The sequence below is a fragment of the Oncorhynchus masou genome, chromosome 6 (assembly GCF_036934945.1).
Source record: "Oncorhynchus masou masou isolate Uvic2021 chromosome 6, UVic_Omas_1.1, whole genome shotgun sequence".
Classification (NCBI taxonomy): domain Eukaryota; kingdom Metazoa; phylum Chordata; class Actinopteri; order Salmoniformes; family Salmonidae; genus Oncorhynchus; species Oncorhynchus masou.
In genome coordinates this window covers 20,730,711-20,756,579 of record NC_088217.1, presented here as the reverse complement: position 1 = coordinate 20,756,579, position 25,869 = coordinate 20,730,711, and the positions used below count along the sequence as shown (strand labels likewise).

Sequence of the window (25,869 nt, the reverse complement as noted above, 5' to 3'; positions counted from 1 at the left end):
ATGTGGGTCCATCCATAATGTAACACTGGGACTGTAGAGAGAGGCTGAGATGTGGGTCCATCCATAATGTAACACTGGGACTGTAGAGAGAGGCTGAGATGTGGGTCCATCCATAATGTAACACTGGGACTGTAGAGAGAGGCAGAGAGGCTGAGATGTGGGTCAATCCATAATGTAACACTAGGACTGTAGAGAGAGGCAGAGAGGCTGAGATGTGGGTCCATCCATAATGTAACACTGGGACTGTAGAGAGAGGCAGAGAGGCTGAGATGTGGGTCCATCCATAATGTAACACTGGTACTGTAGAGAGAGGCAGAGAGGCTGAGATGTGGGTCCATCCATAATGTAACACTGGGACTGTAGAAAGAGGCTGAGATGTGGGTCCATCCATAATGTAACACTGGGACTGTAGAGAGAGGCAGAGAGGCTGAGATGTGGGTCAATCCATAATGTAACATTGGGACTGTAGAAAGAGGCTGAGATGTGGGTCCATCCATAATGTAACACTGGGACTGTAGAGAGGCAGAGAGGCTGAGATGTGGGTCCATCCATAATGTAACATTGGGACTGTAGAAAGAGGCTGAGATGTGGGTCCATCCATAATGTAACACTGGGACTGTAGAGAGGCAGAGAGGCTGAGATGTGGGTCCATCCATAATGTAACACTGGGACTGTAGAGAGAGGCAGAGAGGCTGAGATGTGGGTCCATCCATAATGTAACACTGGGACTGTAGAGAGAGGCAGAGAGGCTGAGATGTGGGTCCATCCATAATGTAACACTGGGACTGTAGAGAGAGGCAGAGAGGCTGAGATGTGGGTCCATCCATAATGTAACACTGGGACTGTAGAAAGAGGCTGAGATGTGGGTTCATCCATAATGTAACAATGGGACTGTAGAGAGGCAGAGAGGCTGAGATGTGGGTCCATCCATAATGTAACACTGGGACTGTAGAAAGGGGCTGAGATGTGGGTCCATCCATAATGTAACACTGGGACTGTAGAAAGAGGCTGAGATGTGGGTCCATCCATAATGTAACACTGGGACTGTAGAGAGAGGCAGAGAGGCTGAGATGTGGGTCCATCCATAATGTAACACTGGGACTGTAGAGAGAGGCAGAGAGGCTGAGATGTGGGTCCATCCATAATGTAACACTGGGACTGTAGAGAGAGGCAGAGAGGCTGAGATATGGGTCCATCCATAATGTAACACTGGGACTGTAGAAAGAGGCTGAGATGTGGGTTCATCCATAATGTAACAATGGGACTGTAGAGAGGCAGAGAGGCTGAGATGTGGGTCCATCCATAATGTAACACTGGGACTGTAGAAAGGGGCTGAGATGTGGGTCCATCCATAATGTAACACTGGGACTGTAGAAAGAGGCTGAGATGTGGGTCCATCCATAATGTAACACTGGGACTGTAGAGAGAGGCAGAGAGGCTGAGATGTGGGTCCATCCATAATGTAACACTGGGACTGTAGAAAGAGGCTGAGATGTGGGTCCATCCATAATGTAACACTGGGACTGTAGAGAGAGGCAGAGATGTGTGTCCATCCATAATGTAACACTGGGACTGTAGAAAGAGGCTGAGATGTGGGTCCATCCATAATGTAACACAGGGACTGTAGAGAGAGGCAGAGATGTGTGTCCATCCATAATGTAACACTGGGACTGTAGAAAGAGGCTGAGATGTGGGTCCATCCATAATGTAACACTGGGACTGTAGAAAGAGGCAGAGATGTGTGTCCATCCATAATGTAAGACTGGGACTGTAGAAAGAGGCTGAGATGTGGGTCCATCCATAATGTAACACTGGGACTGTAGAGAGAGGCTGAGATGTGGGTCCATCCATAATGTAACACTGGGACTGTAGAGAGAGGCAGAGAGGCTGCGACATGACCTACTTACAGTATGCCATGCTCCCTCCCTCCCTCCCTCCCTCCCGCCATTCCTCCGATGCCTCGCCATGCTCCCTCCCTCCCTACACACAGCTGGCTCTGCATCCTCTCATACAGTATACTGCCCACCACTCGCTTTCTGTTTATTTCTCTCTTTCTATCTGTGTCTTTGTAGGTCTCTTTCTTTCAAATCAAAACCAAATCAAATCTAATTGTATTTGTCACATGCGCCGAACACAACAGGTGTAGACATTACAGTGAAATGCTTACATACAAGCCCTTAACCAACAACGCAGTTTTAAGAAAAATACGTGTTAACAAAGTATTTACTAAATAAACTGAAGTTTAAAATATATATATATATATATATATATATTTTTAAATGTCAATGTATCTTTCTGTTTCTCTCTCTCCCCTCCCCACTTATTTCACCCTCTCATTGCAATCTGCCCGTACATTAACATTTTGGAAGAGCCAGCCGTTCAGGCCTGGCTGTACCGTATACAGTAGATGCCTGGCCATTTGTCTGGTTCCTCATGGTAGCCTGTTCAGATGTAGGTCAGGGCTGTGTTTGATCAGCCGTTGTAACAAGTCAGTCATGCTGAGCTGAGAGGTGAAATATTAACCAGAGAGGAGGGTGGGTGTGGCCGTCTGGCTGATCTCACTGACTGACTGGGTGACTGACTGACTGGCGGACTGGTTTACTGGCTGACGGACTGGGTGACTGGCAGACTGGCTGACTGACTGACTGGGTAGGGGACTGCCTGGCTGACTGGCTAACTGACAGGCTGACTGACTGACTGGTTGACTGACGGGCTGACTGACTGACTGACTGGTTGACTGACGGGCTGACTGACTGACTGGTTGACTGGCGGGCTGACTGACTGACTGGTTGACTGACGGGCTGGCTTGCTGGCTGCTTGACTATTATCATAAAGACGATGTGCAGAAAAGAGCCAGAATGACAGGTTCAAATGAGACAGACAGATTCTCTAATGAGGAATCATTAATATTGATAAGAGAAGCATGAGCAAATCAGAGAGGCACTGGTGTTAATGTTATGACTGATTTATGACTGCATTATGTCATGTGTTTGTGAATGCTGTATCAAAGGGGCAAGCTGCAATTCAAATAATTACACAGTGGCCACCCCGCCACTGTTTTTGGTAAACAGAAAATAAATAAAAAATATATGTTGCGAAGAGAGATACAGAAAAGTAGACAAATTAAATTTTCTTCTATACAATTTCAGGGGTCAATAACAGGAGTTCTGTTCTCTTTGACCAGATTCAAAGTAGTGGAGAATAGGGACATGGGATAATAGTACCTCTGTTTGGTACTGCTATAGAATATGAATGAGTCCATATTACATTGAGGAGAGGAGCAGGGGGATCGGGGAGGGCTCTGGAGACAGGAAACAGGAAATGAAATGCATGAGAGTGATTCCTCACATATGGTACCGTAAGCTCCTGTGCTTTTGGACTGACTGACTTCTCACTGACTTTTACATAACTTCTGGAGGCATGTACCTTTGATTGTGATTGGCTCAGCAGTTGTCGTTCCCATGGAGACCTCACTTGACCCTTTGGATCCTCAGGTAATAGATTACTGTACTTCATTTGTATGGTGGTCCTGCACCTGCAGAGTCTTAGACATGTAGGAAGATACTGATCACAAATCAGCTGCAGATACAGTACTTCTGAAGTTCAGCAGAACCACAGAATTACATAGAACAATATTTATTGTTAGTACAGTAATAAAATAAATAAAATAATAAATAAATAAATATTTAGTACAGTAATAAATATTGTTCTATGTAATTCTGTGGTTCTGCTGAACTTCAGAAGTACTGTATCTGCAGCTGATTTGTGTTCAGTATCTTCCTACATGTCTAAGACTCTGCAGGTGCAGGACCACCATACAAAGGAAGTACAGTGCCCTCTGTAATTATTGGGACAGAGAGTGATTTTTTTGGCTCTATACCCCAAAAGTTTGGATGTTAAATAAAACAATGACTGGGGTTAAAGGTTCAAGGTTCAAGTGAGGACTGGCAGCTTAAAGTTGAGGGTATTTTCAATCATATTGGGTGAACTGTTTAGAAATGACAGCACTTTCTGTACATAGTCCCCCCATTTTAGGGGAACAAAAGTATTGGGACAAATTCACTTTTATTTTTATTTATTTTTTATTTCACCTTTATTTAGCCAGGTAGGCAAGTTGAGAACAAGTTCTCATTTACAACTGCGACCTGGCCAAGATAAAGCAAAGCAGTTCGACACATACAACAACACAGAGTTACACATGGAATAAACAAAACATACAGTCAATTATACAGTTGAAGAAAATCTATATACAGTGTGTGCAAATGAGGTAAGAAAAGGGAGGTAAGGCAATAAGTAGGCCATGGTGGCGAAGTAATTACAATATACCAATTAGACACTAAAGTGATTGATGTGCAGAATATGAATGTGCAAGTATAGAGACTGGGGTGTAAACGAGCAAGATAAATAAATAAAGTATTGGGATGAGGTAGTTGGATGGGCTATTTACAGATGGGCTATGTACAGGTGCAGTGATCTGTGAGCTACTCAGACAGCTGGTGCTTAAAGCTAGTGAGGGAGGTAAGAGTCTCCAGCTTCAGTGATTTTTGCAATTCATTCCAGTCATTGGCAGCAGAGAACTGGAAGGAAAGGCGGCCAAAGGAGGAATTGGCTTTGGGGGTGACTAGAGAGATATACCTGCTGGAGCGTGTGCTACAGGTGGGTGCTGCTATGGTGACCAGTGAGCTGAGATAAGGCGGGGCCTTACCTATCAGAGACTTGTAGATGACCTGAAGCCAGTGGGTTTGGTGACGAGTATTAAGCGAGGGCCAGCCAACGAGAGCGTACAGGTCGCAGTGGTGGGTAGTATATGGGGCTTTGGTGACAAAACAGATGGCACTGTGATAGACTGCATCCAATTTGTTGAGTAGAGTGTTGGGGGCTATTTTGGAAATTACATTGCTGAAGTCGAGGGTCGGCAGTATGAGTGAAGGATGCTTTGTTGCAAAATAGGAAGCCGATTCTAGATTTAATTTTGGATTGGAGATGCTTAATTTGAGTCTGGAAGGAGAGTTTACAGTCTGACCAGACACCTAGATATTTGTACTTGTCCACATATTCTAAGTAAGAACCATCCAGAGTAGTGATACTGGGTGGGCAGGCAGGTGTGGGCAGTGATCGGATGAAAAGTGTTTTACTTGCATTTAAGAGCAGTTGGAGGCCACAGAAGGAGAGTTGTAAGGCATTGAAGCTCGTCTGGAGGTTAGTTAACACAGTGTCCAAAGAGGGGCCAGAAGTATACAGAATGGTGTCGTCTGCGTAGAGGTGTATCAGAGAATCACCAGCAGCAAGAGCAACATCATTGATGTACACAGAGAAGAGAGTCGGACCGAGGATGAACCCTGTGACACCCCCATAGAGACCGCCAGAGGTCCAGACAACAGGCCCTCTGATTTGACACATTGAACTCTGTCAGAGAAGTAGTTGGTGAACCAGATGAGGCCGTCATTTGAGAAACCAAGGCTGTTGAGTCTGCCAATTAGAATGTGGTGATTGACAGAGTCAAAAGCTTTGGCCAGGTCGATGAATACGGCTGCACAGTAATGTCTCTTATCGATGGCGGTTATGATATCGTTTAGGACCTTGAGTGTGGCTGAGGTGCAACCATGACCAGCTCTGAAACCAGATTGCATAGCGGAGAAGGTATGGTGGGATTCGAAATGGTCAGTAATCTGTTAACTTGGCTTTCGACTTTAGACCTTAGAAAGGCAGGGCAGGATAGATATAGGTCTGTAGCAGTTTGGGTCTAGTGTCACCCCCTTTGAAGAGGGGGATGACCGTGGCAGATTTCCAATCTTTGGCAATTTCAGACGATACGAAAGAGAGGTTGAATAGGCTAGTAATAGGGGTTGTAACAATTTCGGAAAAGCTGACCACGGCTCCATTTTGCTGATACCTGCCTACAGACAAAAGCTAAAAAAAGAAGCTCCCACGCTGAGGTCTGTCCAACGCTGGTCCGACCAAGCTGACTCCACACTCCAAGACTGCTTCCATCACGTGGACTGGGACATGTTTCGTATTGCGTCAAATAACAACATTGACGAATACGCTGATTCGGTGTGCGAGTTCATTAGAACGTGCGTTGAAGATGTCGTTCCCATAGCAACGATTAAAACATTCCCTAACCAGAAACCTTGGATTGATGGCAGCATTCGCGTGAAACTGAAAGCGCGAACCACTGCTTTCAATCAGGGCAAGGTGTCTGGAAACATGACTGAATACAAACAATGCAGCTATTCCCTCCGTAAGGCTATCAAACAAGCTAAGCGTCAGTACAGAGACAAAGTAGAATCCCAATTCAACGGCTCAGACACAAGAGGCATGTGGCAGGGTCTACAGTCAATCACGGACTACAGGAAGAAATCCAGCCCAGTCACGGACCAGGATGTCTTGCTCCCAGGCAGACTAAATAACTTTTTGCCCACTTTGAGGACAATACAGTGCCACTGACACTGCCTGCAACGGAAAAATGCGGTCTCTCCTTCACTGCAGCCGAGGTGAGTAAAACATTTAAACGTGTTAACCCTCGCAAGGCTGCAGGCCCAGACGGCATCAACAGTCGCGCCCTCAGAGCATGCGCAGACCAGCTGGCTGGTGTGTTTACGGACATATTCAATCAATCCCTATATCAGTCTGCTGTTCCCACATGCTTCAAGAGGGCCACCATTGTCATCAAGCTCGAGACCCTGGGTCTCGACCCCGCCCTGTGCAACTGGGTACTGGACTTCCTGACGGGCCGCCCCTAGGTGGTGAGGGTAGGTAACAACATCTCCTCCCCGCTGATCCTCAACACTGGGGCCCCACAAGGGTGCGTTCTGAGCCCTCTCCTGTACTCCCTGTTCACCCACGACTGCGTGGCCACGCACGCCTCCAACTCAATCATCAAGTTTGCGGACGACACAACAGTGGTAGGCTTGATTACCAACAACGACGAGACGGCCTACAGGGAGGAGGTGAGGGCCCTCAGAGTGTGGTGTCAGGAAAATAACCTCACACTCAACGTCAACAAAACTAAGGAGATGATTGTGGACTTCAGGAAACAGCAGAGGGAACACCCCCCTATCCACATCGATGGAACAGTGGTGGAGAAAATAGCAAGTTTTAAGTTCCACGGCATACACATCACAGACAAACTGAATTGGTCCATTCACACAGACAGCATCGTGAAGAAGGAGCAGCAGCGCCTCTTCAACCTCAGGAGGCTGAAGAAATTCGGCTTGTCACCAAAAGCACTCACAAACTTCTACAGATGCACAATCGAGAGCATCCTGGCGGGCTGTATCACCGCCTGGTATGGAAAGCTCTCTAGAGGGTAGTGAGGTCTGCACAACGCATCACCGGGGGCAAACTACCTGCCCTCCAGGACACCTACACCACCCAATGTTACAGGAAGGCCATAAAGATCATCAAGGACATCAACCACCCGAGCCACTGCCTGTTCACCCCGCTATCATCCAGAAGGCGAGGTCAGTACAGGTGCATCAAAGCTGGGACCGAGAGACTGAAAAACAGCTTCTATCTCAAGGCCATCAGACTGTTAAACAGCCACCACTAACATTGAGTGGCTGCTGCCAACACACTGACACTGACTCAACTCCAGCCACTTTAATAATGGGAATTGATGGGAAATGATGTAAATATATCACTAGCCACTTTAAACAATGCTACCTTATATAATGTTACTTACCCTACATTATTCATCTCATATGCATACGTATATACTGTACTCTATATCATCGACTGCATCCTTATGTAATACATGTATCACTAGCCACTTTAACTATGCCACTTTGTTTACATACTCATCTCATATGTATATACTGTACTCGATACCATCTACTGTATCTTGCCTATGCTGCTCTGTACCATCACTTATTCATATATCCTTATGTACATATTCTTTATCCCCTTACACTGTGTATAAGACAGTAGTTTAGGAATTGTTAGTTAGATTACTTGTTGGTTATTACTGCATTGTCAGAACTAGAAGCACAAGCATTTCGCTACACTCGCATTAACATCTGCTAACCATGTGTATGTGACAAATAAATTTGATTTGATTTTGATTTGATTTGATTGGAAAGAGAGGGTCCAGATTGTCTAACCCAGCTGATTTTTTACGGGTCCAGATTTTGCAGCTCTTTCAGAACATTAGCAATCTAGATTTGGGTGAAGGAGAAATTAATGGTGGGGGATTGGGCGGATTGCATGTGTATTAAATGTGTAACAAAGTTTAGTATTTATTCCTATATTCATAGCATGCAATGACTGCATCAAGCTTGCGACTCTACAAATTTGTTGAATGCATTTGCTGTTTGTTTTGGTTTCAGACAATTTTGTGGCCAATAGAAATTAATGGTAAATAATGTATTGTGTCATTTTGGAGTCAATTTAATTGTTAATAAGAATATAATATGTTTCTAAATACTTCTACATTAATGTGGATGCTATGGATAATTCTGACTGAATCGTGAATAATTATGAGTGAAAAAGTACAGACGCACAAATATCATACCCCCCCCAGAAATGTTAACCTCTCCTGTTGTTGTAATGGTGAGAGGTTAGCATGTCTTGGAGGTATGATATAAAATACTGACCTCTCCTGTTGTTGTAATGGTGAGAGGTTAGCATGTCTTGGAGGAATGATATAAAATACTGACCTCTCCTGTTATTGTAATGATGAGAGGTTAGCATGTCTTGTAGGTATGATATAAAATACTGACCTCTCCTGTTATTGTAATGGTGAGAGGTTAGCATGTCTTGGAGGAATGATATAAAATACTAACCTCTCCTGTTATTGTAATGGTGAGAGGTTAGCATGTCTTGGAGGTATGATATAAAATACTGACCTCTCCTGTTATTGTAATGGTGAGAGGTTAGCATGTCTTGGAGGTATGATATAAAATACTAACCTCTCCTGTTATTGTAATGATGAGAGGTTAGCATGTCTTGGAGGTATGATATAAAATACTGACCTCTCCTGTTATTGTAATGGTGAGAGGTTAGCATGTCTTGGAGGAATGATATAAAATACTAACCTCTCCTGTTATTGTAATGGTGAGAGGTTAGCATGTCTTGGAGGTATGATATAAAATACTGACCTCTCCTGTTATTGTAATGGTGAGAGGTTAGCATGTCTTGGAGGTATGATATAAAATACTAACCTCTCCTGTTATTGTAATGATGAGAGGTTAGCATGTCTTGGAGGTATGATATAAAATACTGACCTCTCCTGTTATTGTAATGATGAGAGGTTAGCATGTCTTGGAGGTATGATATAAAATACTGACCTCTCCTGTTATTGTAATGATGAGAGGTTAGCATGTCTTGGAGGTATGATATAAAATACTGACCTCTCCTGTTATTGTAATGATGAGAGGTTAGCATGTCTTGTAGGTATGATATAAAATACTAACCTCTCCTGTTATTGTAATGGTGAGAGGTTAGTATGTCTTGGGGGTATGATATGAAATACTAACCTCTCCTGTTATTGTAATGGTGAGAGGTTAACATGTCTTGGAGGTATGATATAAAATACTGACCTCTCCTGTTATTGTAATGGTGAGAGGTTAACATGTCTTGGAGGTATGATATAAAATACTAACCTCTCCTGTTATTGTAATGGTGAGAGGTTAGCATGTCTTGTAGGTATGATATAAAATACTAACCTCTCCTGTTATTGTAATGGTGAGAGGTTAGCATGTCTTGTAGGTATGATATAAAATACTAACCTCTCCTGTTATTGTAATGATGAGAGGTTAGCATGTCTTGTAGGTATGATATAAAATACTAACCTCTCCTGTTATTGTAATGGTGAGAGGTTAGCATGTCTTGTAGGTATGATATAAAATACTGACCTCTCCTGTTATTGTAATGGTGAGAGGTTAGCATGTCTTGTAGGTATGATATAAAATACTAACCTCTCCTGTTATTGTAATGGTGAGAGGTTAGCATGTCTTGGAGGAATGACATTTAATACACATATAACTGAATTTGGCCCATTACTTTTGGTCCCCTAAAATGGTGGCACAATGTACAAAAAGTGCTGTAATTTCTAAGCGGCTTAGCCGATATGGATGAAAATACCCTCAAATTAAAGCTGACAGTCTGCACTTTACCCCCAGTCATTGTTTGATTTTAAACCCAAACCTTTCGAGTATAAAGCCAAAATAATAAAAAATCCTTCACTGTCCCAATAATTGCGGAGGTCACTGGACATGTCCCCGAGGGGTTCAAGAGGGACTAGATTTACTGCCTGGCTCCAGAGGAGGCTCATCCAGGGAGGAAGAGGAGGATGGTCCTCCTGAATTTGTGCCTACGTCTTGAATAGCACCCTATTCCCTTTATAGTATACTTAAAACCAGGGTGCACACAAAGTAATGCACTATATAGGGAATATGGGGCCATTTGGGAAGCATCCCTTGTAAATGAATAGACGGTGACTTGGAAGATGTCACCCTTGGCTTCATTAAAATCATTTCCATCCATTATTCGCTCTAACTTATCTTGCCAAAGTCACCAGCCGCCATTGTTATAGTATGATGGAACCCCTTCTTCCCCTTTTCCCTCTAGGTGAGTGTTGCCACTGGTTGCGCTGCCCGTGAGAGGAACGTTGTGTACGCCAGCACCCTGGCTTCCTTCTTCACCCGCGCCTACGACCAGCTCCGCATGGCTGCCATCTCAGAGAGCAACATCAATCTGTGTGGCTCCCACTGCGGACTGTCCATTGGTGAGTCTGTCTGTCAGCCATTCATCCACCCCAAACACCCTCACTACATGCTACTCACACAACCTCCCACCATCACTCCCATGAACTGTAACCTATTACCTCACAACCCCACCCTTTCCCCCGTTGACCTCACTCACTCTGCACTCTTTCTATTGGCTCCTCAAGTCAACGCATCCTCAAATGTTCTGAAAGCCTAACGTGACTGTCGTCCTCCTTGATCCAAGTTCCTATTTTTCTTTCTCTCTCTCCACTTCTGTGTTTTCCTCCTCACCTCCTCCTTCACCCTCTGAGTTCCCTAGCCTCCCTCTCTCCTCCCCCTCCCTGACCCCTGACCCTGTCTGTCCTGGACGCTGTCACCTTCACCGGAGGACCTGATATCCCTCTCCTCTGTTAGTCCCTCAGGTACACTGCATGCCACCCTCTCAATCTGTCTGTCTGTCTGTCTGTCTGCATGCCACCCTCTCAATCTGCCTGTCTGTCTGTCTGTCTGTCTGTCTGTCTGTCTGTCTGTCTGTCTGCATGCCACTTAATTGCTTGTCTGTCTGCACACCTGCCTGCCACTTTGTCTGTCTGTCTGCACACCTGCCTGCCACTCTCTCTCTCTGTCTGTCTGTCTGTCTGTCTGTCTGTCTGTCTGTCTGTCTGTCTGTCTGTCTGTCCTACTGTCTGTCTGCACACCTCCATGCCACTTTGTCTGTCCTACTGTCTGTCTGCCCACCTGCATGACACTCTCTCTGTCTGTCTTTATGTCCTATTGTCTGCCTGCCACTGTCTGTCTGTCTGTCTGTCTGTCTGTCTGCACACCTGCCCGCCACACTCTCTGTCTGTCTGTCCTACTGTCTGCTCTAATGTCTGTCTGTCTGCCCATCCTGCATGACACTCTCTCTGTCCTACTGTATGTCCTACTGTCTGTATGACAATCTGCCTATCCGTCTGTCTGTCTGTCCTACTTTGTCTGCACACCTGCCTGCCACTCCCGCTGTCTGTCTGTCCTACTGTCTGTCTGCACATCTGCCTGCCACTCTCTCCATCAGTCTGTCCTATTGTCCTCATTCCTTTCTGGTCTTATATGCCTGCATGTCTGTCGGTTCACCAGGCCTTTCGCTTTATATTGGGTTGAAATAGTATTCAAGTTTTGTTGAGCCTGCCTGGAGTGTGGGATGGATGTGGTTTTCACCAGGCACGCTCAATGAAGCACGTCTAAAGTCCCTGAAAAACAACATACTGTTTGCTTTATGCTACATTTGACAACATTTTGGAATTAAATTATTCTAACTATGTGAGTATGTGTGTGTTCCAGGAGAGGACGGGCCATCTCAGATGGGTCTAGAAGACATAGCCATGTTTAGGGCCATCCCCACGGCAACCATCTTCTACCCCAGCGATGGTGTTTCTATTGAAAAGGCAGTGGAGCTTGCCGCCAGCACAAAGGTACTTATTATATCCTTCCACCAAAATGCTATTGGTCCTTAACCCCATACCTCCCAAAACATATTGGTCCTTAACCCGATACCTCCCAAAACATATTGGTCCTTATCCCCATACCTCCCAAAACATATTGGTCCTTATCCCCATACCTCCCAAAACATATTGGTCCTTAACCCCATACCTCCCAAAACATATTGGTCCTTATCCCCATACCTCCCAAAACATATTGGTCCTTAACCCGAGACCTCCCAAAACATATTGGTCCTTATCCCCATACCTCCCAAAACATATTGGTCCTTAACCCCATACCTCCCAAAACATATTGGTCCTTATCCCCATACCTCCCAAAACATATTGGTCCTTAACCCGATACCTCCCAAAACATATTGGTCCTTATCCCCATACCTCCCAAAACATATTGGTCCTTAACCCCATACCTCCCAAAACATATTGGTCCTTAACCCCATACCTCCCAAAACATATTGGTCCTTATCCCCATACCTCCCAAAACATATTGGTCCTTAACCCCATACCTCCCAAAACATATTGGTCCTTAACCCCATACCTCCCAAAACATATTGGTCCTTAACCCCATACCTCCCAAAACATATTGGTCCTTAACCCCATACCTCCCAAAACATATTGGTCCTTATCCCCATACCTCCCAAAACATATTGGTCCTTATCCCCATACCTCCCAAAACATATTGGTCCTTAACTCCATACCTCCCAAAACATATTGGTCCTTATCCCCATACCTCCCAAAACATATTGGTCCTTATCCCCATACCTCCCAAAACATATTGGTCCTTATCCCCATACCTCCCAAAACATATTGGTCCTTATCCCCATACCTCCCAAAACATATTGGTCCTTAACCCCATACCTCCCAAAACATATTGGTCCTTATCCCCATACCTCCCAAAACATATTGGTCCTTAACCCCATACCTCCCAAAACATATTGGTCCTTATCCCCATACCTCCCAAAACATATTGGTCCTTAACCCCATACCTCCCAAAACATATTGGTCCTTATCCCCATACCTCCCAAAACATATTGGTCCTTAACCCCATACCTCCCAAAACATATTGGTCCTTATCCCCATACCTCCCAAAATGCAATTGGTCCTTATCCCCATACTCCCAAAAAGCTATTGGTTCTTATCCCCATACCCCCAAAAAGATATAGGTCCTTGTCCCCATACCTCCAAAAAGCTATTGGTCCTTATCCACATACCCCCAAAAAGTTATGGGTCCTTATCCACATACCTCCAAAAAGCTATGGGTCCTTATCCACATACCCCCAAAAAGCTATTGGTCCTTATCCACATTCCCCAAAAAGCTATGGGTCCTTATCCACATACCTCCAAAAAGATATGGGTCCTTATCCACATACCCCCAAAAAGCTATTGGTCCTTATCCACATTCCCCAAAAAGCTATGGGTCCTTATCCCCATACCCCCAAAAAGCTTTTGGTCCTTATCCACATTCCCCAAAAAGCTATGGGTCCTTATCCACATACCTCCAAAAAGATATGGTGTCTTATCCACATACCCCCAAAAAGCTATTGGTCCTTATCCACATTCCCCAAAAAGCTATGGGTCCTTATCCCCATACCCCCAAAAAGATATGGGTCCTTATCCCCATACACTCAAAATGTTATTGGTCCTTATCCCCATACCCTCAAAATGTTATTGGTCCTTATCCCCATACCCTCAAAATGCTATTGGTCCTTATTACCAAACCCTCAAAATGTTAATGGTCCTTACCTCCATACCCTCAAAATGTTATTGGTCCTTACCTCCATACTCCCAAAATGTTATTGGTCCTTACCTCCATACTCCCAAAATGCTATTGGTTTGTCATCCCCTCCTACATTATGTTATTTGTCCTCCAACATTAATGTAATCCCTCTACCTCCCACACCACCCCAAAACTAGGAGATGGGCTTTGTGTTTACACCCTACAATATAATACCTGTTTACAATGAATTCCAATATACATTGTACTATGTTGTCTTTTTTTAGGGTGTTTGCTACATAAGAACCAGCCGCCCCGAGAATCCCATCATCTACAGCAGCAATGAGGACTTCCATGTTGGACAGGCTAAGGTGAGCATCACTCAGCTCTGTAAATGTTCTACATTACGTTAACTACACAGACTAATCACAGCCTTGACTAAACCACTTTAGTTTTCTATTTTGCTTCAGGACGTGCTATGATTAGTAAAAGGATTAGTTTAATCAGTTGTACAGCATCCATAATAGGAACTACTGTATCGCACTGAGAACGTTTTGTCTGACAACTGAATGAGTTTCTACTATGGATGCAGTACAAGTGGTTGACTGGCTGGAACACAAGCCTGCAGACGGACAGGGTTGTCTTCTAGTAGGATAAACAATGAATCTCTCATCCAATAGTCACGAGCAGGAAGAGCTGTATGAGATGTGCTAGAGCCTTGCTGCTAACCCTTCCCTGTTCATCTCAGGTGGTGTACCAGAGTACGGAGGACAAGGTGACCGTGATCGGAGCTGGGATTACTCTGCATGAGGCCGTGGCTGCAGCTGAGATGCTCAAGAAAGGTACAGTACAACTACAGCCAAATCAATGATATAACTATGTGGGTGTGGAGAAATACTTGGAACTCCTGATATAACTATGTGGGTGTGGAGAAATACTTGGAACTCTTGATATAACTATGTGGGTGTGGAGAAATACTTGGAACTCCTGATATAACTATGTGGGTGTGGAGAAATACTTGGAACTCCTGATATAACTATGTGGGTGTGGAGAAATACTTGGAACTCCTGATATAACTATGTGGGTGTGGAGAAATACTTGGAACTCCTGATATAACTATGTGGGTGTGGAGAAATACTTGGAACTCCTGATATAACTATGTGGGTGTGGAGAAATACTTGGAACTCCTGATATAACTATGTGGGTGTGGAGAAATACTTGGAACTCCTGATATAACTATGGAGAAACTGGAACTCCTGATATAACTATGTGGGTGTGGAGAAATACTTGGAACTCCTGATATAACTATGTGGGTGTGGAGAAATACTTGGAACTCCTGTCTGGGGAAATTATCTCTTTTCTTCATACGCTAATATTGGCTCCATGCACTAATGCGCTGCTATTTAATTCAATCAGTTCATTCGCATTGGCGCACAACATCTTATTCTCCTATAAGTGTTAGACTTTCTCAACTATATGTTCAAGTTTATCCAGGTTAGAAAGCTTTATCCCTCCCTCAATGATTTAAAGTTCATGTTTCAGAGTCATTCTCTGTGTAGCTGCCTGTGTCTTATTATTGTTTCTCCACTGAAACACTCTACTCAAGGATCCACAATTCCAGTAACTCCAGTAACACATTTCCAGGTTTTCCAAAAATCCTGGTTGAAGGATTCCAGTTTTCCTGCTTATTAATTTCTAATTCCGTGAATCTTCCAACCAGGATTTCTGAAAAACCTGGGAAAACCTGGGAATTCTGCAATCCTCTGCTATGTTTTCCACCTTGTTGTTTTCCCAGAAAGGATCTTCATCAGGGTGATTGACCCGTTCACCATCAAACCCCTGGACTCCAAGACCATCATTGAGCATGCTCGCCAGACCAGGGGGCGTATCCTCACTGTAGAGGACCACTACTACGAAGGTACGCTTTTTTTTACCAGTGTTTCAACCTCCTATGACCACACACCAGGAAGTTAGAGAGGGACCAAACACCAGGAAGTTAGAGAGGGACCAAACACCAGGAAGTTAGAGAGGGACCAAACACCAGGAAGTTAGAGAAGGACCCAACACCAGGAGGTTAGAGAGGGACCAAACACCAGGAGGTTAGAGAGGGACCAAACACCAGGAAGATAGAGAGGGACCAAACACCAGGAAGTTAGAGAGGGACCAAATACCAGGAAGTTAGAGAAGGACCAAACACCAGGAAGTTAGAGAGGGACCAAACACCAGGAAGTTAGAGAGGGACCAAACACCAGGAGGTTAGAGAGGGACCAAACACCAGGAAGTTAGAGAGGGACCAAACACCAGGAGGTTAGAGAGGGACCAAACACCAGGAAGTTAGAGAGGGAACAAACACCAGGAGGTTAGAGAGGGACCAAACACTAGGAAGTTAGAGAGGGACCAAACACCAGGAGGTTAGAGAGGGACCAAACACCAGGAAGTAACCACTTCACCAGACTCCAGCACTCGAGGGTACTTTATGTAGTTTAGCCACATTGTAGTGTTTTAGCCATATATATTGCATGGCCTTTACAACCTGGCAACCTGAAATATTTTGCCATTATTTATTTATGAATATGCAGCCAGTGTCCTCTCATTGGCCCATAGACACTGGGGTGTGTTGTGGTGGCATGTTCCAATTGGTTGAGTGGCTGAGACGTGATGCAGTGGCATGTTCTCATTGGCCCGAAAGGCACCACGTGTTAGGTACGGTCATGGTGGGCGAGATATATTCTGTTCTGGTGTATTTTGTTTGCTGAGGAGGGAGACTGTGTGTGTGTGTGTGTGTGTGTGTGTGTGTGTGTGTGTGTGTGTGTGTGTGTGTGTGTGTGTGTGTGTGTGTGTGTGTGTGTGTGTGTGTGTGTGTGTGTGAGGGCCGGAGAAGCAGAGTGCTGTCAGATTTCCTTAGTGGAGTGTGTTCCCATGGGGCTTTCTGTGACCCAGATATCACATAGACAGCTATGTCCAACACAGACAGCCATGCCTAGTCCTGCCCAGCCTGTGTCTGTGTAGGTTAGGTCCGGAGGAGATGAGAGTGGGGGTGGGGAGGGGACAGACTGGACCAAAGATGTGTGGCTTCCAAAATCAGTAGCACCCCCCTCTCTATTCCCTAAGGGGAGAGAAACTAGGGATAGCATGGGAGAAAAAGAGTCAGAGAACGAAGGACAGATAGAGGATGAGAATATATGGGGGAGGGGCTTGCATAGCAACAGAAATAGATCAATGGCTTCATCCAAATGACCAATGAGCAATGAGTGGCTTCAGGTAGAACCTTTAGGCAGTGGGCATTGATCTAGGATCAGCTTATCTACCCACAATCATAACCTTTAAGTGTAGCGGGATAAACACAAAGCTGACCTGAGGTCAGTGTTTGAGCTCAACTTAATCCTAGTGTCTCAGATTGGGGTCAATTCCATTTCAATTCAGCAAATTTCGGGAAGGAAACCGAATTTCAAATTGACTGAATTGAATATGAATTGACCATAACCCTGTCGCAGAGAAGGTTCTTCCTGTCCCTTCCCTTTGTCATGTCACGTATTGAATGTATTGTTGCTGTTCCTCAGGTGGTCTGGGGGAGGCAGTGTGCTCAGCGGTGGTGAACGAGCAGGGCTTCACCCTACAGCGGCTGGCCGTGGCCCACGTTCCCCGCAGCGGCAAGCCCAACGAGCTGCTCAAGATTTACGGCATCGACCGCGAAGCCATTTGCCAGGCCATCAGGAAGATGCTCAGCGGCTCTGCCAACGCCAAGTAGCTCCACCCCTTCCTGCCTAAGCCCCACCCAACCCAATTCTACCACCCCTCAGATAAATGTTTCATGTCACATGACACCACCCCACCCGGTAACCTCGCCCCCTCACTGTGAAAGTCCACCCCTGTGTTTACTGAAGTAACGTGAGTTTGTGCTGAATGTACATTTTGACGTAACCGTCACACATTTCACTTTTTTTCCCTCATACATTACACACACACGCACGCACGCACGCGCACACACACACACACAAAACCCCACTCCCACTTCCTGGTAACCATGGGTCATCACAGGGTCAAGTTTAGAAATTAAAATGAGAGGTAGTCATTAGTCCTCAAACCCGGTTGGCAGGTGTAGATGGACATTCTCCATACCAAACAATCCAATAAAGACTGTACATGTTGTTACTCAATGCAGGTACCTTTATGTGATGCTTATGTGTTTTTAAACTCTTCCTCTTTGATATTTTCAACCCCAAACAACCAGCAGCAGTCTATTTTAATACTTTTATATTGTTCTGATGTAGTTCTGAAGACAGGGTGGGGCATGTGGTAGTGAAATCTAGGTGTCGTCTCCATGACATGTGGTAGTGAAATCTAGGTGTTGTCTCCATGACATGTTTGTAGAACGTAGTCCAATAAAAAATAAACACAGACAATCAAATAGAAATGTATGTGGGCCATAAATATCAGTGAAGTGAAAAGACTATACAGTTTGAACCATATGTCTCTTTAAACCACAACACCCAACTTGTACTGGACAGCTCGTGTTAGCACAGCACACATTAACTTCTTTTCATCTCTACAGCTCAGGCGTAGACTAGCTAAACATATGGCGTCAGAGAACTGCCAAAATGTTGTGCGTTCAACCTTTGGCAGATATCTAACTCCATATTAACACCTTTTACCTGGATGAGCAAACAGGAAGAAGTACGTTAGCCCGAGCTGTCTGAACATGCCAATAATGTTTCTATTCCATTTACATTTTTGTCATTTAGCATATGCTCTTATCCAGAGTGATTTACAGGAGCAGGATCAATGTGTTCTCTACAGCAAATAGTTTGACTTGGAGGTCGGGGAGAGGGATACAGGGCCAGCTAGGACTTACAGTAGGGTTGGGGTGAATTCCATTTGAATTCAGTCAATTCAGGAAGTGAATTGATCCTAACCCTGGATTAGAGAGAGTCTCTGTGCTTGTGGCCATGGGGATGTTGGGAGCATGCTGTTACATCTGAACTGTGAACTTAGTACAACACCTCATTCGTTACTTGAACTTCTGTATGTACCTTATACTTTTATTTATTAAAGCCCTCTGCATTTGAATTCTAGAGTTTGTATCTGTGTGTTCTGTATGTGTGCATGCATATCAGAGTGTAGATCTATTGAAAGGCAGGTTGGTGTATTTGCTTATTCAAATCATTTGCATTAGACTATTGTACACGGAAGACTAACCAAAGGGTACATGTTCAATAGATAAGACTACTAAACTAATATAAAACAATATGAAGAGTTTCATGACAAAACACTATATATACATTTTTCAGAAATGTTGGTAAATTAGCTTTGGTGTGTTTTTTCACTATCTAATCATAGCATGGGGCTGTTGAATGACAGACATGTACAGTATTTGTTTAAAATCTGTTTAAAATCATTTCAGAGAGACAAATAACCATGTTTTTTCCCTAAATGCTAAAAATCCATATGTAAAACATTTACATCTGACATTTTAGTTATTTAGCAGATGCTTGTATCCAGAGCGACTGACAGTACTGTAAGTGCATTCCTCTTAATATCTTAAGATAACTTGTTGAGACAATCCCATATCACAGTCAAATATACAGGATGCAAAAGTTCCATTCCAGCTAAACAATAAAAATCTGAGAGAAGTAATATTTTACACACACATGAAGGTACCCATAAGCAACCATTTCTAATGAAAAAAAACACAAATGTGAAGAATTGGTACATATAGCATTTTGGAAATAAACTTCATATTAAAAACTTTAGGGGAGATATTTTCATGATAGAAAATAGTTCAAATCCATGTAAAAAATATTAGTACATTTTAAAATGTATTTTGTAGTGTGTCATTCAGTTTGAATAGGATTATAATTGCAGTCCTGAGATCAGTTCATCCAATGGCAGCTCGGCAATGTGCACAGGTAGGTAGCACAGTAATGTGCGTAGGTAGCACAGTAAATGCCACTGCCCATTCTACTTTGTTGTCTTTGGCTATGCCGGATTAAGTGATATGACATGCTATTCTATAAAATAATTTATCTGTAATTAATATTACCTGACTAAACTAATCAACTAGAAAGTCGGGGCACCACGAAATAATGTTTATAGAGCTGTTATCTACTGAATAAACTCTTAAAGACCTGGTAGTCTTTTACATCAGTAGCAGTTAAATTATTACTCGTCACCTTACTCAGTCTCATCTGAAAGTTGTAAGTTCTTGGTTATCTTCACGAACCCTGGCTAACAAGTAATACAAAAATTGGTTTCATTATTTATTTACTAAATACCTAAATAATCACACAGAATTACATCTACACAGAATGGATCATACATTGATTACAAATTATGTCATAAAGGAAAACGTCCATAGTGGACGGAACATATATGACGGTTGGTTATATAAAGAAAGGGGGTGGGTATTGAATGAAAGAGCGGGAGGACTGAGGAGCAAAAATATTTTGTTTCTCTATCGGGCCATAGGCAGCTATGCTATCATAAATACAGTATCTTATGCATTCTAAATAACTGACCATTTGGAAAATGAAAATGTTATAAATATTTACTCTGAGCTGCGCTTCGGTAGATTGGTTGTAGATAGAAGGCCGGGTTGTCCAGCATAGATATCTTGTCCTCTGAAGAATGTCTAGTGGTGAACTGGAGCGCGGTAGAATGGATACTCTGTCCGTCCTCTCCTAGCCCACGTTTACAGCTGCTGTGGCTAACTCAATCGGCTAGGAGGTATCACTTCTTTAGTGAATAAGAGTTCAAAGTTCATACCAAGTTGCCATACTTTAAGCTCATGCTATATTCTGGCTGATATAGTCGAAATTCCTCCTTTCAGCGTGTTGATCGTCATCTTCACGTTGAAATTCAATGCTAATTTCGTTAGGCTCTTGTCGTTCAACCAGAGCTCACACTGAGGTTGGCTTAGTTCTGTAAGTGATCTTGTCATTTTAATGCAGGGACCACAAGCCCTCACCTCCTTGGAACAGAAAGTATCATTTTCATCAATGGGTTTATAGTGGTGTAGTGGTGAAAGAAGGGCGTGTTTCATAGTTTACAACCAATGTCTGTTCACTTGGGTGGGGCCTCTGAGTGAGCAGAGTTTACTCTGACAACCAATTCTCTCCTTTAGAAGCTAAAATTATATTTAATCTTTTCACAAATAATTTCATATTTAAACATTTAAATTGCACAACAATTCCATGTGAATCTGATAACTAGAACGTGTAGACTTTCCAAGATACAGTTTATGTCATCCTATCATCCGTAATAATGTCTCAGACGCCAACTGATCTGACATATTCATTAAGTACCAACGCATATTTTCAACTGGTTGGATTACAGAAATATGGTTCCGTTTCCCACCTTTTGATGTTACCAGACTCTCTATGTTAACAATGGGATTTTCAATAGTCACATCGGTAGAGTAGAGAGAGAGAAAATGGGGTGGATATTTATGGGGGTCATAAACGTCCCCCAACAGGCCAACATCATGACATAGTGTTCTATTGTTGACAACGGCATGGGTCACCTGGGTCACCACCTTGCTATTATTTCCCTGGACAAAACCAACAGTGCATCACACATCGACAGTTGTGTCACCTAGTCTGCTAGGGAAGTGTTCCCCTTGACAAACACACCTCATTCAGCTCATTGAGGGCTTGATGATTTGTTGACAAGTTGAATCAGGTGTGCTTGTCCAGGGTTACAATACTAGCGTGTACAGTTGGGGGTACTGGAGGACCAGGGTTGGGAAACACTGGGCTAAGGGATTCGAAATAGCAACCTTTCGGTCTTAACCTCTAGGCTACCTGCCACCACATTTGACAGTAATATTTAGAATAGATGACATAGATAGGATGACTGGTTGTTCTCCCTACTAAACTTAGTCGCTCTGGATAAGATGTAAATGTAAAATGTAAATAATACAAGTTTAGTTGGTTATAGGTTCCATTTAGCAGGGTCTTTTGTCAATGATACCACAGCTGCCACACCGTTTTACAGCATATACAGTGTAACACTGTAGTACACAGATTAACATCCTGTATCACAAGCTTCTCCGTCAATTCACATGAGTTATGGAAGCTTTCATTGTGCACTAGACAGCTGTGTTATATACAGTAGGTCTGTTGTCAGTTACCTACCATAGATAACTGTATTTCTGCTTGGCTCCTCAAACTGCAAACTCCATGATTCCACATCCATAAGACAGTGTGTAGACAGGGGAAATAATCATTTACATTTAATTATAATCAATAGTGAGTTCAACATGATTATATTTGTATTACATTATTACAATCATATTACACTGTATTCATCACAATTACTTCAGTCAATAATCAATTGTACCATAATATGAGGGAAGGTTTAAAACAGCCACAAACAGAGCAACAGACAACCCCCAGTAGACCTCAGAGAAGACAGTAATATGCTGTGGGTTGTTAAAGATACTAGGAAGGTAGAGGCAGAATGAGTTATCGTTGCATTCGTCAAAAAGGTAGTTTTGTTGAAGTTCACTATGGATGTGAAGAAGAGTTTTGGACATCCTGTTGTTCTGTATTTGGGATGGACTTGAGGTTCATGTGAGAGTATATATACACGACATGCAGTACCTCTGCTATTATAGGGAGGGACATCTTTAGTGTGAGCAGGCAGAGATGGAATGTATTGTGTTATTTCTCATTGTCAAGACAAGACTATACACAAGAAGCTCATGCTTTTTACTATACATAAGACTATAAACACCTCCAATTACAGTGTAAACATACACACAAGATGACAGTACAGGTAACCTTACCAGAGAGCTTGACCACAAATGAAAATGCAAGCGTCGAAACCACAGAGAAATGCTGGCATCATAATGACTGGAAAGACAAGGACACTGATTGTAGACACAAAACCGCCCCTATTGAGTGACGAGGAAACAAAGTAACAATTACTCAGGTTTCTTGAATAGTCAATGACATTTACTCACAGTAATATGATCCATAGACTGCCATACCACAACACAGTCCATGTAAGGGATTTCCTCCTCTTCTTCCGAAGAGGAGAGGCGAAAAGGATCAGAGGACCAATATGCGGCGTGGTATGTGTCCATGGTTCTTTTTAATACGTACTATACACATAAACAACTGACTACATAAAACAAGAAATGTGAAAACCCTAACAGTCCTATCTGGTGCAAACACAGAGACAGGAACAATCACCCACAGACACACAGTGAAACCCAGGCTACCTAAGTATGATTCTCAATCAGAGACAACTAATGACACCTGCCTCTGATTGAGAACCATACTAGGCCGAAACATAGAAATACCCAAAATATAGAACAAACAAACATAGACTGCCCACCCAACTCACGCCCTGACCATACTAAATAAAGACAAAACAAAGGAAATAAAGGTCAGAACGTGACAGACCAAAGCAAATTGAGAATACATTTTAAAGTTATCATCAAAAGAGAAGCATGTTGGTCAAAACATTAAAAAGATCTTGCATTTTCTTATTTTAGTTTAAGCAAGCATGCAAACTTACAGTAGTGGAAGAAACAGATTTTAAAAAATTATTGTCCTGGGTCCAGAAAATTGATACAATACAATAAAAAGATCAACATTTTAACTTTTGAGAGATTGTTTGAGACAGAAAGAAGATGCAAACCCATGGTTATTAACCAAAATCCCATTCCCAACCCAGGGGCCTCGCATGGTGAGAGGTACCTACTATGAAGGAGTAGTAGGGTGTAGTAGGCCACTTGCTCATGACCCCTCAGTGTATGATGGGGTGGTAGCATTCAAGTGAAGCCAGACAGACAGTGTAAAACTGTCAGAGCCTGTCAGACTGGTATACAGGTCCTATACTACAGCAACCTGTCAGACTGGTATACAGGTCCTATACTACAGCAACTTGTCAGACTGGTATACAGGTCTTATACAACAGCAACTTGTCAGACTGGTATACAGGTCCTATACTACAGCAACTTGTCAGACTGGTATACAGGTCCTATACTACAGCAACTTGTCAGACTGGTATACAGGTCCTATACTACAGCAACTTGTCAGACTGGTATACAGGTCTTATACAACAGCAACTTGTCAGACTGGTATACAGGTCTTATACAACAGCAACTTGTCAGACTGGTATACAGGTCTTATACAACAGCAACTTGTCAGACTGGTATACAGGTCTTATACAACAGCAACTTGTCAGACTGGTATACAGGTCCTATACAACGGCAACTTGTCAGACTGGTATACAGGTCTTATACTGCTCCGACATGAGGGACAGTGGAAAATCCCAGACATATCACTTTCCTATTCACTTACCATAAACACAAACAAAAATACACCACATGAACAAATGTATGTGGACACCTGCACAAACATCTCATTCCAAAGTCATGGGCATTCATATGGGGTTGGTCCCCCCTTTGATGACATAACAGCCTCCACTCTTCTGGGGAGGCTTTCCACTAGATGTTGGAACATTGCAGCGGGGACTTGCTTCCATTCAGCCACAAGAGCATTAGTGAGGTCAGGCACTGATGTTGGGCGATTAGGCCTGGCTCGCAGTCGGCGTTCCAATTCATTCCAAATGTGTTCGATGGGGTTGAGATTACAGCTCTATGCAGGCCAGTCAACCTGTCAGGGGGCATTGTCATGCTGAAACAGGAAAGGACCTTCCCCAAACTGTTGCCACAAAGTTGGAAACACAGAAACGTTTAGAATGTAATTGTATGTTGTAGCGTTAAGATTTCCCTTCACTGGAACTAAGGCGCCTCGCCCGAACCATGAAAAACAGCCCCAGACCATTATTCCTCCTCTACCAAACGTTATAGTTTGCACTATGCATTGGGGCAGGTAGTGTTCTCCTGGCATCCGCCAAACCGAGATTCATCCATTGGACTGCCAGATGGTTAAGCGTGACTCGAGAGAACGCGTTTCCACTGCTCCAGAGTCCAATGGCGGCAGGCTTTACACCACTCCAGCCGATGCTTAACAATCTTAGGCTTGTGTGCGGCTGCTTGGCCATGGAAACCCATTTCATGGAACTTCCTAACGAACAGTTCTTGTGCGGATGTTGATTCCAGAGGCCGTTTGTTACTCGGTAGTGAGTGTTGCAACCGAGGACAGGCGATTTTTACGCGCATCAGCACTCGGCGATCCTGTTCTGTGAGCTTGTGTGGCCTAACTCTTTACGGCTTAGCCGTTGTTGCTCCTAACTGTTTCCACTTCACAATAACAGCCCATACAGCTGACTGGGGCAGATCTAGCAGGGCAGAAATTTTACAAATTGACTTGTTGGAAAGGTGGCATCCTATGAAGGTGCCACGTTGAACGCCATTGAGCCTTTCAGCAAAGTCATTCTACTGCCAATGTTTGTCTATGGAGATTACATGGCTGTGTGCTCGATTTTATACACTTGTCAGCAACAGGTCTGGCTGAAATAGTCGAATCCACTAATTTGAAGGGGTGTCCACAAACTTTTGTATACAGTGTTGTTATGTTACAGCCTTATTCTACAATCTACACAATACCCCAAAGGACAAAGCAAAAACAGGTTTTTAGAAATGTTTGCAAATGTATAAAACTAAAATAAGTATTCATACCTTTTGCTATGAGAATTGAGCTCAGGTGCACCCTGTTTCCATTGATCACCCTGGAGATGTTTCTATAACTTGGAGTCCACCTGTAGGTAAATTCAATTGGACACAATTTGGAAAGGCACACACCTGTCTTTATAAGGTCCCACAGTTGACAGTGCATGTCAGAACGAATGCCAAGCCATTATAAATACAAATACCTTATAAAGACAAGGTCCCACAGTTGACAGTGCATGTCAGAACGAATGCCAAGCCATGAGGTCGAAGGAATTGTCCGTAGAGCTCTGAGACAGGAGTATCAAGGCACAGATCTGAGGAAAGGTAGTACAAAATGTCTGCAGCATTGAAGGTCCCCAAGAACACAGTGGCCTCCATTCTTTAAAGGGA

At 43.5% G+C, this 25,869-nt stretch overlaps 1 protein-coding gene across 1 annotated transcript in view; it reads left to right on the top strand.

Annotated features, from left to right (window-relative positions):
• Nucleotides 1-18,967, top strand: part of LOC135541528 (transketolase-like) — a 37,720-nt gene extending 18,753 nt beyond the window's left edge. The window contains exons 9-14 of the mRNA XM_064967840.1: nucleotides 10,570-10,726; nucleotides 12,027-12,157; nucleotides 14,183-14,266; nucleotides 14,644-14,737; nucleotides 15,691-15,813; nucleotides 17,456-18,967. Of these exons, the coding sequence (XP_064823912.1) occupies nucleotides 10,570-10,726; nucleotides 12,027-12,157; nucleotides 14,183-14,266; nucleotides 14,644-14,737; nucleotides 15,691-15,813; nucleotides 17,456-17,643 (777 nt within the window). The 3' untranslated portion in view covers nucleotides 17,644-18,967. The remainder of the gene's footprint in view (nucleotides 1-10,569; nucleotides 10,727-12,026; nucleotides 12,158-14,182; nucleotides 14,267-14,643; nucleotides 14,738-15,690; nucleotides 15,814-17,455) is intronic.
• Nucleotides 18,968-25,869: the final 6,902 nt, after the last annotated feature.